Source organism: Salmo trutta, chromosome 38, assembly GCF_901001165.1.
Source record: "Salmo trutta chromosome 38, fSalTru1.1, whole genome shotgun sequence".
Lineage (NCBI taxonomy): Eukaryota > Metazoa > Chordata > Actinopteri > Salmoniformes > Salmonidae > Salmo > Salmo trutta.
This window is the reverse complement of record NC_042994.1, coordinates 887632-902926: the sequence shown is the minus strand read 5'-3', so window position 1 is coordinate 902926 and position 15295 is coordinate 887632. Positions and strand designations below refer to the sequence as shown.

At 43.3% G+C, this 15295-nt stretch overlaps 1 protein-coding gene across 6 annotated transcripts in view; it reads left to right on the top strand.

Annotated features, from left to right (window-relative positions):
• Positions 1-15295, top strand: part of LOC115178712 (uncharacterized) — a 361651-nt gene that overhangs the window by 47792 nt on the left and 298564 nt on the right. For 2 of the 6 annotated variants that reach the window (XM_029739991.1, XM_029739990.1), the window contains exon 1: positions 11309-11810. The exons of 2 other annotated variants lie outside the window; for them this stretch is intronic. In XM_029739991.1, coding sequence (XP_029595851.1) covers positions 11636-11810 — 175 coding nt within the window. In that variant the 5' untranslated portion in view covers positions 11309-11635. Of the gene's footprint in view, positions 1-11308; positions 11811-14567; positions 15271-15295 lie in introns of those variants that run through there. 2 more of the 6 variants (XM_029739985.1, XM_029739989.1) reach the window with 2 other exon arrangements.

Here is a 15295-nt window from a genome sequence, read left to right as displayed (position 1 = left end):
ATATTACCACAGAGACAGATCACAAGCCCCTTATTGCTATATTCAGGCAAGCCTCTCCTGAATGCCCCGAAACGACTGCAGAGCATGCTACTGGCCCTACAAAACTACAACCTCAAGGTGGTGTATAAGCCAGGGCCAGAGATGTATGTGAGTGACACGCTCAGCAGGGCTACTGCATCAGGCACTCACACACGCTCCATGCATGAACGACACGCAGTGTGCAGCTTACAAACAGAGCAAGTGGATGTTGAACACATCAACCAGGCTGACTACCTCAATGTCACGGACCAGCGCCTTATACAAATCAGACAGCACACAGACAGGGATGAGCAACTCCAGGCATTGAGGTCTGTGATTCTGATGGGCTGGCCCGACTGCAAGGAAGAAACTGCTTTAGCCGTCAGAGATTATTGGCCAGTCAAAGAGGAGCTCAGTGTTCAAAACGGAGTAATATTCAAGGGTCAGAGAGTCGTTATTCCCCGGTCTCTGCGCCTTGAGATGTTGGTGCACGTGCACTCAAGTCACATAGGAGGTGAGGCCTGTTACAGACAAGCACGTGACACACTGAAATCAAAGACTATGTCAGTAAATGCACAATCTGCAATGAATATGCCATTGAGCAACAGAGAGAGACGATGATGTCCCACGTGCTACCGATGCGCCCCTGGCAGATAGTAAGTCTAGATCTCTTCCAGCACAGTGGCAAAGACTTTCTGCTGGTAGTCGATCATTACTCAGACTTCTGGGAGATTGACCTCCTCCCCGACCTCTCAGCAGAGACAACGATCAAACGCTGCAAGGCTCAGTTTGCCGCTATGGCCAGCCAGATAGGGTAATTTCAGACAATGGACCCCAATTCTCCGGAGTTGAGTTCCGAAAATTTGCTGCAGAATGGGAATTCGAGCACGTCACTTCATCACCACGACACCCAAAAGCTAATGGGAAGGCGGAGTCCGCAGTCAAAATCGCAAAGAACCTCTGCAAAAAAGCTCTGCGAGAGGGCAAAGATGCCTGGAAAGCAATCCTGCAGTGGCGCAATACCCCGACAGAAGGCATGGATAGCAGCCCGGACAAGCGCCTCATGGCACGGCGCTTAAAAGCAGCTCTGCCAGTAGCCAGCACTTTCCTGGAGCCATGTGTGGTGACAGACGTGTGTGGTGACAGGTGAAGCTCCGTCACAGAAGACAGGTCTCCAAGTTTATCTATGACAAATCAGCAAAATACTTACCTGAGCTCAGGGTGGGTGAAACGGTGCGGATGAACGGATGAACGGTGCGGATACTGTCACGCCCTGACCTGAGAGAGGTGTTTTATTTCCTCTATTTTGGTTAGGTCAGGGTGTGATGTGGGGTGGGCAATCTATGTCATGTATTTCTTTGTGTTTGGCCGAGTATGGTTCCTAATCAGAGGCAGCTGTCTATCGTTGTCTCTGATTAGGAATCATACTTAGGCAGCCTTTTCCCCACCTGTAGTTGTGGGTAATTATTCTTTCTGTGAGTGTTTTGTGTGCGCCTCAGTTGCGTCACTGTCATTTCTGTTTATCGTTTTGTTCAGTTTCACGTAAAATAAAGCATGTGGAATTACCGGCACGCTGCGCCTTGGTTTATTTATGACAGGGAGTTTGAAGACAGTGAACGTGACACATGTTGTACACCCAATCCGAGAATCAGAGAATGAATCTAGTACTGAAAGCATAAGCTACAGATAAATATCACTGCAGTGCACACAATGTGGTGAGTAGTTGACTCAAAGAGAGAGAAAGACAATAGTTGAACAGTTTTGAACAAACACAGTACTTCCAAAATGAAGAAGAAGCAAGAGCGAGATAGAGATTTTGTATTTGGTTTTCACTTTCACTTACTTAGCTAGCAAATGCAGCTATCTAGTTTAGCCTACTCAAACACCCTGCTCAAACAGAGGGATGCTATGTTAGCTAGCTGGCTATGACTATCTAACACAACACTGGAAGTGTTGTGAGAGATGCTTGTCCTAGGTCCCAAGAAACAAAGAGATCTTCTGTTGAATCTGACAATTAATCTGGATGGTTGTACAGTCGTCTCAAATAAAACTGTGAAGGACCTCGGCGTTACTCTGGACCCTGATCTCTCTTTTGAAGAACATATCAAGACTGCTTCAAGGACAGCTTTTTTCCATCTACGTAACATTGCAAAAATCAGAAACTTTCTGTCCAAAAATGACGCAGAAAAATTAATCCATGCTTTTGTTACTTCTAGGCTCGACTACTGCAATGCTCTACTTTCCGGCTACCCGGATAAAGCACTAAACAAACTTCAGTTAGTGCTAAATACGGCTGCTAGAATCCTGACTAGAACCAAAAAATTTGATCATATTACTCCAGTGCTAGCCTCCCTACACTGGCTTCCTGTTAAGGCAAGGGCTGATTTCATGGTTTTACTGCTAACCTACAAAGCATTACATGGGCTTGCTCCTACCTATCTTTCCGATTTGGTCCTGCCGTACATACCTACACGTACGCTACGGTCACAAGACGCAGGCCTCCTAATTGTCCCTAGAATTTCTAAGCAAACGGCTGGAGGTAGGGCTTTCTCCTATAGAGCTCCATTTTTATGGAATGGTCTGCCTACCCATGTGAGAGACGCAGACTCAGTCTCAACCTTTAAGTCTTTACTGAAGACTTATCTCTTCAGTAGGTCCTATGATTAAGTATAGTCTGGCCCAGGAGTGTGAAGGTGAACGGAAAGGCTGGAGCAACGAACCGCCCTTGCTGTCTCTGCCTTGTCGGTTCCCCTCTTCCCACTGGGATTCTCTGCCTCTAACCCTTTTACAGGGGCTGAGTCACTGACTTACTGGTGTTCTTCCATGCCGTCCATGGGAGGGGTGCGTCACTTGAGTAGGTTGAGCCACTGACGTGGTCTTCCTGTCTGGGTTGGCGCCCCCCCCTTGGGTTGTGCCGTGGCGGACATCTTTGTGGGCTATACTCGGCCTTGTCTTCGGACGGTAAGTTGGTGGTTGTAGATATCCCTCTAGTGGTGTGGGGGCTGTGCTTTGGCAAAGTGGGTGGGGTTATATCCTGCCTGTTTGGCCCTGTCCGGGGGTATCATCGGATGGGGCCACAGTGTCTTCTGATCCCTCCTGTCTCAGCCTCCAGTATTTATGCTGCAGTAGTTTATGTGTCGGGGGGCTAGGGTCAGTCTGTTACATCTGGAGTATTCTCTTGTCTTATCCGGTGTCCTGTGTGAATGTAAATATGCTCTCTCTAATTCTCTCTTTCTTTCTTTCTCTCGGAGGACCTGAGCCCTAGGACTACCTGGCATGATGACTCCTTGCTGTCCCCAGTCCACCTGGCCATGCTGCTGCTCCAGTTTCAACTGTTCTGCCTGCGGCTACGGAACCCTGACCTGTTCACCGGACGTGCTTGTTGCACCCTCGACAATTACTATGATTATTATTATTTGACCATGCTGGTCATTTACGAACATTTTAACATCTTGACCATGTTCTGTTATAATATCCACCCGGCACAGCCAGAAGAGGACTGGCCACCCCTCATAGCCTGGTTCCTCTCTAGGTTTCTTCCTAGGTTTTTGGCCTTTCTCAGGAGTTTTTCCTAGGGAGTTTTTCCCAGCCACCGTGCTTCTTTCACATGCATTGCTTGCTGTTTGGGGTTTTAGGCTGGGTTTCTGTGCAGCACTTTGAGATTTCAGCTGATGTACGAAGGGCTATATAAATAAATTTGATTTGATTTGGAAGTCTTCCAAGTCAAGGTAAGCTTTGGTTTTACTAATTTATTGCCACCGGGGCTCGCCGGTGTAACTGCTTACTACTGACTGTAAACTGTAACGCTACCTCATGATTATAGCGGGTTTACTAACGCTTTAGTTCTATTAGCTATTCTGACTATGACGTTACTTTAGCTAATATGGTGACAATGATATAGGGTGTGTGTAGTGGTTTGGCTTGGAAAGATTTTTTTGCCTGGTCACATACAGCTGATGTGTTGTGCATTGCTACTTTAACAACCTCCTCTCTTCTGGGAAGGCTTTCCACTAGATGTTGGAACATTTCTGAGGGGAATTGTTTTCATTCAGCCACAAGAGTATTAGTGAGGTTGGGCACTGATGTTGGGCGATTAGGCCTGGCTTGCAGTCGGTGTTCCAATTCATCCCAAAGGTTTTTGATGGGGTTGAGGTCTGGGCTCTGTGCAGGCCATTCAAGATCTTCCACACTGATCTTGACAAACCATTTCTGTATTGACCTTGCTTTGTACACGGGGGCATTGTCATGCTGAAACAGGAAAGTGTCTTCCCCAAACTATTGCCACAAAGTTGGAAGCACAGAATCGTATAGAATATCATTAAAGTTAAGATCTCTCTTCACTGGAACTAAGGGATCTAGCCTGAACCATGAAAAAGATCCCTGCCAAACCCAGATTAATCCGTCTGACTGCCAGATGGTGAAGAGTGATTCATCACTCCAGAGAACGCGTTTCCAAGCTTTACACTACTCCAGCCGACGCTTGGCATTGCACATGGTGATGTTAAGCTTGTGTGCGGCTGCTCGACCATGGAATTCCATTTCATGAAGCTCATTTTGCTTCCAGCAGCAGTTCGGAATTCGGTAGTGAGTGTTGCAGCCGAGGACACACATTTTTTTTTACATGCTAGGTACTTCAGCACTCGGTGGTCCGTCTTGTGTGGCCTACCACTTCGCGGCTGAGCCGTTGTTGCTCCTAGACGTTACCACTTCATAATAACAGCACAGTTGACCAGGGCAGCTCTAGCAGGGCAGACATTTTACAAACTGACTTGTTGTAAAGGTGGCATCCTATGAAGGTGCCATGTTGAAAGTAACTGAGCTCTTCAGTACGGCCATTCTACTGCCAATGTTTGTTTATGGCGATTGCTCGATTTTATACATCTGTCAGCAACGGGTGTTATAGCCTAATCCACTAATTTGAAGGGGTGTTCACATCCTTTTCAATATATAGTGTCCTGATCTTTGTTATATCTCCTAGATATAGGACACTTTAGTTCTTATTAGACATTTTGTCACTGTCTTTTTTTGCCATTTATGAATGTGTTATTCAATGTTTATATGGGCTATAGCAGTAAAGGACAAATTCTATATTTTATCAAATCATTTTTAAGTATTTTATTTTTTTACCTAAAGGGGTACTACAATTCAAAATCAAATAGCTAAATAATCCATGGTATGACCACCTTAAAACAATTCCATTTGTCAGCTAGTAGAACCCCCCCCCCCCCCCCCCCACCAAACGGCTCAGACTTTTAGAGGTTCAGAAACCCGGTGTCAGAGGGAGCAATGTCCAGTACCTAAACACACAAATCAAATCAAATTGTCCAAATCAAATCACATGCTCCAAATACAACAGCTGTAGACCTTACTGTAAAAAGGTTAATGACAAGCCCTTATTAGCTCTTAACTAACAATGCAGTTGTTTTTAAATAAGAAAATAGTAAAAAATTATATTTTAAAAATCCCCCCAAAAAAAGATAACGAAGCAGCAATAACCAATTACATGAAAGATTAATCATTGTCATTTAAAAAAAACGCATCATGCAGACACAATGGGACACAATAATCCCAGACAGACAGACAGACTTAGCTATATGCATGTCAGGGTTCACTTTGGGTCCATTGTTCTGAAGATCAGTGAGCTGAAGAGATCTCTTTCACACAAGCACACACTGGAAATTCAGAGCAGCTTGCCTTGGCCTTGGCATAATGACAGCTCACTGTTGTCTGTTGTATTTAGCTAGCTAATGTTGATAGCTAAACGTGAGCTAACTAGCTAGCTCACTAGCTAACTATGGGGTCTTGCTGTAATTCAGTGGCAGCGCATCGTATTGTTCACAATCCAGTCCATTCAGAGTAGCTGTGTGATGCACAAAAATGCTTTCTTATCGCTGAATAACAGCAGCTTCATGAAGCTAACTAGCTAGCTGAGCTCACTAATTCGCTCAATTCAAACGCCAGTTCAACATTAAGTCCCAATAACACAGTATTGTTACTCCTGTTTCCTGTTTCCTGTTTCCGGTCACAACTTGCAGACTTGTTTACGCTGTTGTGCGTTTTTGTTGCCGTTTTTACTTTGCTACCTGACGGTTTTTACTTTTTCATTACCGTATATTTTTACTTTTTCCCTCACTCAACTTTTTTTTTCATTCAACTTTCCTACCCCGGAGGTTTTATCTGGACATGGTTCGTCAGGACGTCCACCAGCCGAAGCTAAGTAACATTAACATGATGCCTTCTAATTGCAGTCGTTGTACTCATAATATACAGGAGAACGATCGCCTTACGGCAAGGATAGCTGTGCTGCAAGCCCAGCTTCAGACGCAATCGTTAGGCAAGGGTCATTTCAGTTTAGGAAAGGATGAAACAGCGTCTGTGCCACCAGCAAGTACAGATAGTAACGTTAGTATAAACCCCCTCGCACGGTCCCCGCAGCCGGACATCTTTCTCATGGTTTCTGGAGGGAAACGCTGTAGGAATGCTCAACCGGTGTCGCTTATTCAGCCGACAGAAACTTTCAACCGGTTCTCCCCATTAAGCGAGTCGGAGTCGGAGGCCGAGACTTCTCTGGTCTCTGCTCCTCCCGTTGTGGGGTCTGAGACGCCGACGGCTCCCACCATTAGCTCTGACAAATTGAAAACCCTAGTCATTGGCGACTCCATTACCCGCAGTATTAGACTTAAAACGAATCATCCAGCGATCATACACTGTTTACCAGGGGGCAGGGCTACCGACGTTAAGGCTAATCTAAAGACGGTGCTGGCTAAAGCTAAAACTGGCGAGTGTAGAGAGTATAGAGATATTGTTATCCACGTCGGCACCAACGATGTTAGGATGAAACAGTCAGAGGTCACCAAGCGCAATATAGCTTCAGCGTGTAAATCAGCTAGAAAGATGTGTCGGCATCGAGTAATTGTCTCTGGCCCCCTCCCAGTTAGGGGGAGTGATGAGCTCTACAGCAGAGTCTCACAACTCAATCGCTGGATGAAAACTGTTTTCTGCCCCTCCCAAAATATAGAATTTGTAGATAACTGGCCCTCTTTCTGGGATTCACCCACAAACAGGACCAAGCCTGGCCTGCTGAGGAGTGACGGACTCCATCCTAGCTGGAGGGGTGCTCTCATCTTATCTACGAACATAGACAGGGCTCTAACTCCTCTAGCTCCACAATGAAATAGGGTGCAGGCCAGGCAACAGGCTGTTAGCCAGCCTGCCAGCTTAGTGGAGTCTGCCACGAGCACAGTTAGCGTAGTCAGCTCAGCTTTCCCCATTGAGACCGTGTCTGTGCCTCGATCTTGGTTGGGCAAAATTAAAAATGGCGGTGTTCGCTTCAGTAATCTTACTAGTATAAAGACCTCCTCCATTCCTGCCATTATTGAAAGAGATTGTGATACTTCACATCTCAAAATTGGGTTACTTAATGTTAGATCCCTCACTTCCAAGGCAGTTATAGTCAATGAACTAATCACTGATCATAATCTTGATGTGATTGGCCTGACTGAAACATGGCTTAAGCCTGATGAATTTACTGTGTTAAATGAGGCCTCACCCCCTGGTTACACTAGTGACCAAACCCCCCGTGCATCCGGCAAAGGCGGAGGTGTTGCTAACATTTACGATAGCAAATTTCAATTTACAAAAAAAAAAACAATGACGTTTTCGTCTTTTGAGCTTCTAGTCATGAAATCTATGCAGCCTACTCAATCACTTTTTATAGCTACTGTTTACAGGCCTCCTGGGCCATATGCAGTGTTCCTTACTGAGTTCCCTGAATTCCTATCGGATCTTGTAGTCATAGCAGATAATATTCTAATTTTTGGTGACTTTAACATTCACATGGAAAAGTCCACAGACCCACTCCAAAAGGCTTTCGGAGCCATCATCGACTCAGTGGGTTTTGTCCAACATGTCTCTGGACCTACTCACTGCCACAGTCATACTCTGGACCTAGTTTTGTCCCATGGAATAAATGTTGTGGATCTTAATGTTTTTCCTCATAATCCTGGATTATCGGACCACCATTTTATTGCGTTTACAATTGCAACAAATAATCTGCTCAGACCCCAACCAAGGAAGATTAAAAGTCGTGCTATAAATTCTCAGACAACCCAAAGATTCCTTGATGCCCTTCCAGACTCCCTCTGCCTACCCAAGGACGTCAGAGGACAAGAATCAGTTAACCACCTAACCGAGGAACTCAATTCAACCTTGCGCAATACCCTAGATGCAGTTGCACCCCTAAAAATTAAAAACATCTGTCATAAGAAACTAGCTCCCTGGTATACAGATAATACACGAGCTCTGAAGCAAGCTTCCAGAAAATTGGAACGGAAATGGCGCCACACTAAACTGGAAGTCTTCCGACTAGCTTGGAAAGACAGTACCGTGCAGTATCGAAGAGCCCTCACTGCTGCACGATCATCCTATTTTTCCAACTTAATTGAGGAAAATAAGAACAATCCGAAATATCTTTTTGACACTGTCGCAAAGCTAACTAAAAAGCAGCATTCGCAAATGGAGGATGGCTTTCACTTCAGCAGTAATGCAGTAATTGTCTCCTCTTTAAATCTGGGTATTCCTCCAGGGCTTCATTGTCCAGAGTCTGCACAACTCTGCCAGGACCTTGGCTCAAGGGAGATACTAAAGTGTTTTAGTACTATATCTCTTGACACAATGATGAAAATAATCATGGCCTCCAAACCCTCAAGCTGCATACTGGACCCTATTCCAACTAAACTACTGAAAGAGCTGCTTCCTGTGCTTGGCCCTCCTATGTTGAACATAATAAACGGCTCTCTATCCACCGGATGTGTACCAAGCTCACTAAAAGTGGCAGTAATAAAGCCTCTCTTGAAAAAGCCGAATCTTGACCCAGAAATTATAAAAAACTATCGGCCTATATCGAATCTTCCATTCCTCTCAAAAATTTTAGAAAAAGTTGTTGCGCAGCAACTCACTGCCTTCCTGAAGACAAACAATGTATACGAAACGCTTCAGTCTGGTTTTAGACCCCATCATAGCACTGAGACTGCACTTGTGAAGGTGGTAAATGACCTTTTAATGACGTCAGACCGAGGCTCTGCATCTGTCCTCATGCTCCTAGATCTTAGTGCCGCTTTTGATACCATCGATCACCACATTCTTTTGGAGAGATTGGAAACCCAAATTGGTCTACATGGACAAGTTCTGGCCTGGTTTAGATCTTATCTGTCGGAAAGATATCAGTTTGTCTCTGTGAATGGTTCGTCCTCTGACAAATCAATTGTAAATTTCGGTGTTCCTCAAGGTTCCGTTCTAGGACCACTATTGTTTTCACTATATATTTTACCTCTTGGGGATGTCATTCGAAAACATAATGTTAAATTTCACTGCTATGCGGACGACACACAGCTGTACATTTCAATGAAACATGGTGAAGCCCCAAAATTGCTCTCGCTAGAAGCCTGTGTTTCAGACATAAGGAAGTGGATGGCTGCAAATTTTCTACTTTTAAACTCGGACAAAACAGAGATGCTTGTCCTAGGTCCCAAGAAACAAAGAGATCTTCTGTTGAATCTGACAATTAATCTGGATGGTTGTACAGTCGTCTCAAATAAAACTGTGAAGGACCTCGGCGTTACTCTGGACCCTGATCTCTCTTTTGAAGAACATATCAAGACTGCTTCAAGGACAGCTTTTTTCCATCTACGTAACATTGCAAAAATCAGAAACTTTCTGTCCAAAAATGACGCAGAAAAATTAATCCATGCTTTTGTTACTTCTAGGCTCGACTACTGCAATGCTCTACTTTCCGGCTACCCGGATAAAGCACTAAACAAACTTCAGTTAGTGCTAAATACGGCTGCTAGAATCCTGACTAGAACCAAAAAATTTGATCATATTACTCCAGTGCTAGCTTCCCTACACTGGCTTCCTGTTAAGGCAAGGGCTGATTTCAAGGTTTTACTGCTAACCTACAAAGCATTACATGGGCTTGCTCCTACCTATCTTTCCGATTTGGTCCTGCCGTACATACCTACACGTACGCTACGGTCACAAGACGCAGGCCTCCTAATTGTCCCTAGAATTTCTAAGCAAACGGCTGGAGGTAGGGCTTTCTCCTATAGAGCTCCATTTTTATGGAATGGTCTGCCTACCCATGTGAGAGACGCAGACTCAGTCTCAACCTTTAAGTCTTTACTGAAGACTTATCTCTTCAGTAGGTCCTATGATTAAGTATAGTCTGGCCCAGGAGTGTGAAGGTGAACGGAAAGGCTGGAGCAACGAACCGCCCTTGCTGTCTCTGCCTTGTCGGTTCCCCTCTTCCCACTGGGATTCTCTGCCTCTAACCCTTTTACAGGGGCTGAGTCACTGACTTACTGGTGTTCTTCCATGCCGTCCATGGGAGGGGTGCGTCACTTGAGTAGGTTGAGCCACTGACGTGGTCTTCCTGTCTGGGTTGGCGCCCCCCCCTTGGGTTGTGCCGTGGCGGACATCTTTGTGGGCTATACTCGGCCTTGTCTTCGGACGGTAAGTTGGTGGTTGTAGATATCCCTCTAGTGGTGTGGGGGCTGTGCTTTGGCAAAGTGGGTGGGGTTATATCCTGCCTGTTTGGCCCTGTCCGGGGGTATCATCGGATGGGGCCACAGTGTCTTCTGATCCCTCCTGTCTCAGCCTCCAGTATTTATGCTGCAGTAGTTTATGTGTCGGGGGGCTAGGGTCAGTCTGTTACATCTGGAGTATTCTCTTGTCTTATCCGGTGTCCTGTGTGAATGTAAATATGCTCTCTCTAATTCTCTCTTTCTTTCTTTCTTTCTCTCGGAGGACCTGAGCCCTAGGACTACCTGGCATGATGACTCCTTGCTGTCCCCAGTCCACCTGGCCATGCTGCTGCTCCAGTTTCAACTGTTCTGCCTGCGGCTACGGAACCCTGACCTGTTCACCGGACGTGCTTGTTGCACCCTCGACAATTACTATGATTATTATTATTTGACCATGCTGGTCATTTACGAACATTTTAACATCTTGACCATGTTCTGTTATAATATCCACCCGGCACAGCCAGAAGAGGACTGGCCACCCCTCATAGCCTGGTTCCTCTCTAGGTTTCTTCCTAGGTTTTTGGCCTTTCTCAGGAGTTTTTCCTAGGGAGTTTTTCCCAGCCACCGTGCTTCTTTCACATGCATTGCTTGCTGTTTGGGGTTTTAGGCTGGGTTTCTGTACAGCACTTTGAGATTTCAGCTGATGTACGAAGGGCTATATAAATAAATTTGATTTGATTTGATTTTGATTTGATATTTTTACGTGCGTGACTGTTTTATTCTATATATATTTTTGACATTTTCTACCTTCTATTTTGTATATTTTCATCAGACTCTAGGGACATATGAAGCCTGGAAGCTGCAGTAATGTTGAGATGTCAGTAGGGAGAGCTCTAGTCTAGAACACTGGAACCAAAGATACTCCCCTTTCATCTGTTCTGGAACCTTCAGTACCAGCTGATGTGGAGGGATGGGAATGGGTCACATTTTATCTCTTGTAAAACATGTAGGCCCACTCCTCAAATAAAGAAATGCAACTACAGTATGCTGACTTTAGACCATTTTCTATTTAGATACAGTAACATCCCTTATGTGACATGCTGTTGCTGCATGTTAATGACCTGACTAGGCTACTTTTAAATGTGTCAACCACAGAACTCACACTTAGGCTACGCCTGTTTCTACTAATACTTACAGTAGACTACTTCTTGTTTCCACGCAGTGACAGTAAGTTGACTAACTGTTCAAGACCTCTCTCCTTCACTTCACTCTGTAAGTACACTTGACGATATCTTGGAATATAGTTTTAGTTTTGATGTTTTTAGCCATACATCACATGACTTCCTGTATCTTTGTACGTGTTGGTTTATTTTGAACTGTGTTTTGGTTGTTACATCAGGGCCTGTATTCATAAAGTGTCTCAGACGGTCCATTTCATTATGATCTAAAAGGCTAAACTGATCCCAGATCAGCTCTCCTACTCTGATACACTTTGTGAATACTGATCCTGGACTGTGGTTTCATGTGTTTAGTTTAGTTCAGTTTATTCAATTACATGTTCAAAACATGATCAGTAGAGTATGCCAGTAATACCCAGATCTCCATTCAATAGGGTCAAGTTCACTGTCAAAGTAAAACAGGGTCAAGTATAACTGTGTGTGTGTGTGGGTTATGTGTCTGTTTCTGTGTGTGTGAGTGTAAATGTATTTTTACATATTAATCGGATTGTGGCACATACAGTCACGACCAAAATTATTGGCACCCTTGACAAATACTGAACTATATCTTATGCTACAAAAGATGGGATGTACGTTGTACATGTGGTTTTACATGAAGACTTGTGCATGCTTTTTTAGAGCTCTGAGAGCAATAGATTGTTGTGGAGACATTTTGAAAATGGCATAAAGTAAGAGTGATTGAATGGATGCTTCGTATGAGCTTTAGGAGTAGTATTAACATGATACACAGTGATGGTGGGTTGTGTTTAGGAGTAGTATTAACATGAGACACAGTGATGGTGGGTTGTGTTTAGGAGTAGTATTAACATGAGACACAGTGATGGTGGGTTGTGTTTAGGAGTAGTATTAACATGAGACACAGTGATGGTGGGTTGTGTTTAGGAGTAGTATTAACATGAGACACAGTGATGGTGGGTTGTGTTTAGGAGTAGTATTAACATGAGACACAGTGATGGTGGGTTGTGTTTAGGAGTAGTATTAACATGAGACACAGTGATGGTGGGTTGTGTTTAGGAGTAGTATAAACATGACACACAGTGATGGTGGGTTGTGTTTAGGAGTAGTATTAACATGACACACAGTGAAGGTGGGTTGTGTTTAGGAGTAGTATAAACATGACACACAGTGATGGTGGGTTGTGTTTAGGAGTAGTATTAACATGAGACACAGTGATGGTGGGTTGTGTTTAGGAGTAGTATTAACATGAGACACAGTGAGAAACATGTGAAACATTAGACTATACAGAATATTGTTCTCTGTAGCTCAGTTGGTAGAACATGGCATCTGCAACGTAATGGGTTTGGTTACCAGGACCACCCATATGTAAAATGTATGCAGATGACTGTAAATTGCTTCGGATTGTTGAGTCTGATAATGGCATTATTTATGGACAGCAGACTACAATAGTCCACACAGTCAATACAGCAGGCTGTGGTGATGTTCATTAATGCCTCTGCTTGATAAAGCTACTACCAGTACTGTACAACAGAGGAGGCTGGTGGGCAGAGATACAGGAGGATAGAGACATTGTATTGGCTGGAATGAAGGAACACCCTCCATTCAATGTATTCTTATTACTTCCCCAAATGAATGAGTACATCATATGAGGAATGGAGGCTGCAGTAATGTTGAGATGCCAGTAGGGAGAGCTCTACTCTAGAACACTGGAACCTTCTGTACCACTTTGATGCAGCTGATGAGGAGTGATGGGAATGGGTCACATTTTGCCTCTTTAAAAAATGTAGGACCACTCCTCAAAAGAAATGTTACCCTTTTCTGACATGCTGTTTATGCATGTTAATGTCTTAACGCCCATTTAGGCTACTTTTAAAATGTATCAACACCAGAATTCACTTTCAGTAGGACACTTCTTATTTCTCTGCACTGCAAGTAATTTTTTTGGATTAGATGAACTGACTCAGCATCATCTTCCTGTCATCCATAGACCTCTACAGCCTGAACCATATCATAGTTATTTATATGGACATTATACTGAATGTCCTTCATTAGCACTTTATATTCACAGAATAGTATATGTACAACAGGCTACATTAGACTATATATGTACAACAGGCTACATTAGACTATATATGTACAACAGGCTACATTAGACTATATATGGACAACAGGCTACATTAGACTATATATGGACAACAGGCTACATTAGACTATATATGGATAACAGGCTACATTAGACTATATATGGATAACAGGCTACATTAGACTATATATGGATAACAGGCTACATTAGACTATATATAGATAACAGGCTACATTAGACTATATATGTACAACAGGCTACATTAGACTATATATGGACAACAGGCTACATTAGACTATATATGGACAACAGGCTACATTAGACTATATATGGATAACAGGCTACATTAGACTATATATGGATAACAGGCTACATTAGACTATATATGGATAACAGGCTACATTAGACTATATATGGATAACAGGCTACATTAGACTATATATGGATAACAGGCTACATTAGACTATATATAGATAACAGGCTACATTAGACTATATATGGATAACAGGCTACATTAGACTATATATGGATAACAGGCTACATTAGACTATATATGGATAACAGGCTACATTAGACTATATATGGATAACAGGCTACATTAGACTATATATAGATAACAGGCTACATTAGACTATACATGGATAACAGGCTACATTAGACTATATATGGATAACAGGCTACATTAGACTATATATGGATAACAGGCTACATTAGACTATATATGGATAACAGGCTACATTCGACTATATATGGATAACAGGCTACATTAGTCTATACAGCATATGGACGTAATATGATAGTGGCATGTTGTACTACTACAGACATCAGTGTTTGTGATTAAATGTGACTTTGTCAAGTAGCCAGTGTTGTGTTTCACCATTCTATCTGATGTATTGTCAGTTTGTAATGTTGTTATTAGTCCAACATTATTGAGGACATTATTATTAGGATGGTGCAGTAATGTTGAGATGCCAGTAGGGAGAACTCTAGTCTAGAACACTGGAACCTTCAGTACCACTTTGATGCAGCTGATGAGGAGTGTAAATTGAATGTGTTTGTAGAATAGAATGAATGACATCATGGAACTGACCAAATGTAAATGAAACTTTGACCTGTTCCATGTAGAACTCAGAGGGACAAGGCAACACATTCTAAGATATTATAAACATTCCAAATAGAATAGTCAACATATTGTTAACATGGTTCTGTATTGAATAGAAAGTGGAAATGTAGGGCCCACTCTAATACAGTAAACTTCCTTCTCTGACACACTGGTCTCTACGTCATGCATGTTAATGTATTAAAGAGGAAGAAAGGACAGTTCTGTATCAGCTACTTTTGTCCTGACTACTTTAAATATGTCTCAATCACATAAAACCACATAAATGACAGCTCCCACTCACTACCAGTCAGTTGACTCACTGTACAAGACCTCTCCCCTTCACTTCACTCTGTAAGTACTCTTGATAATATCTGGA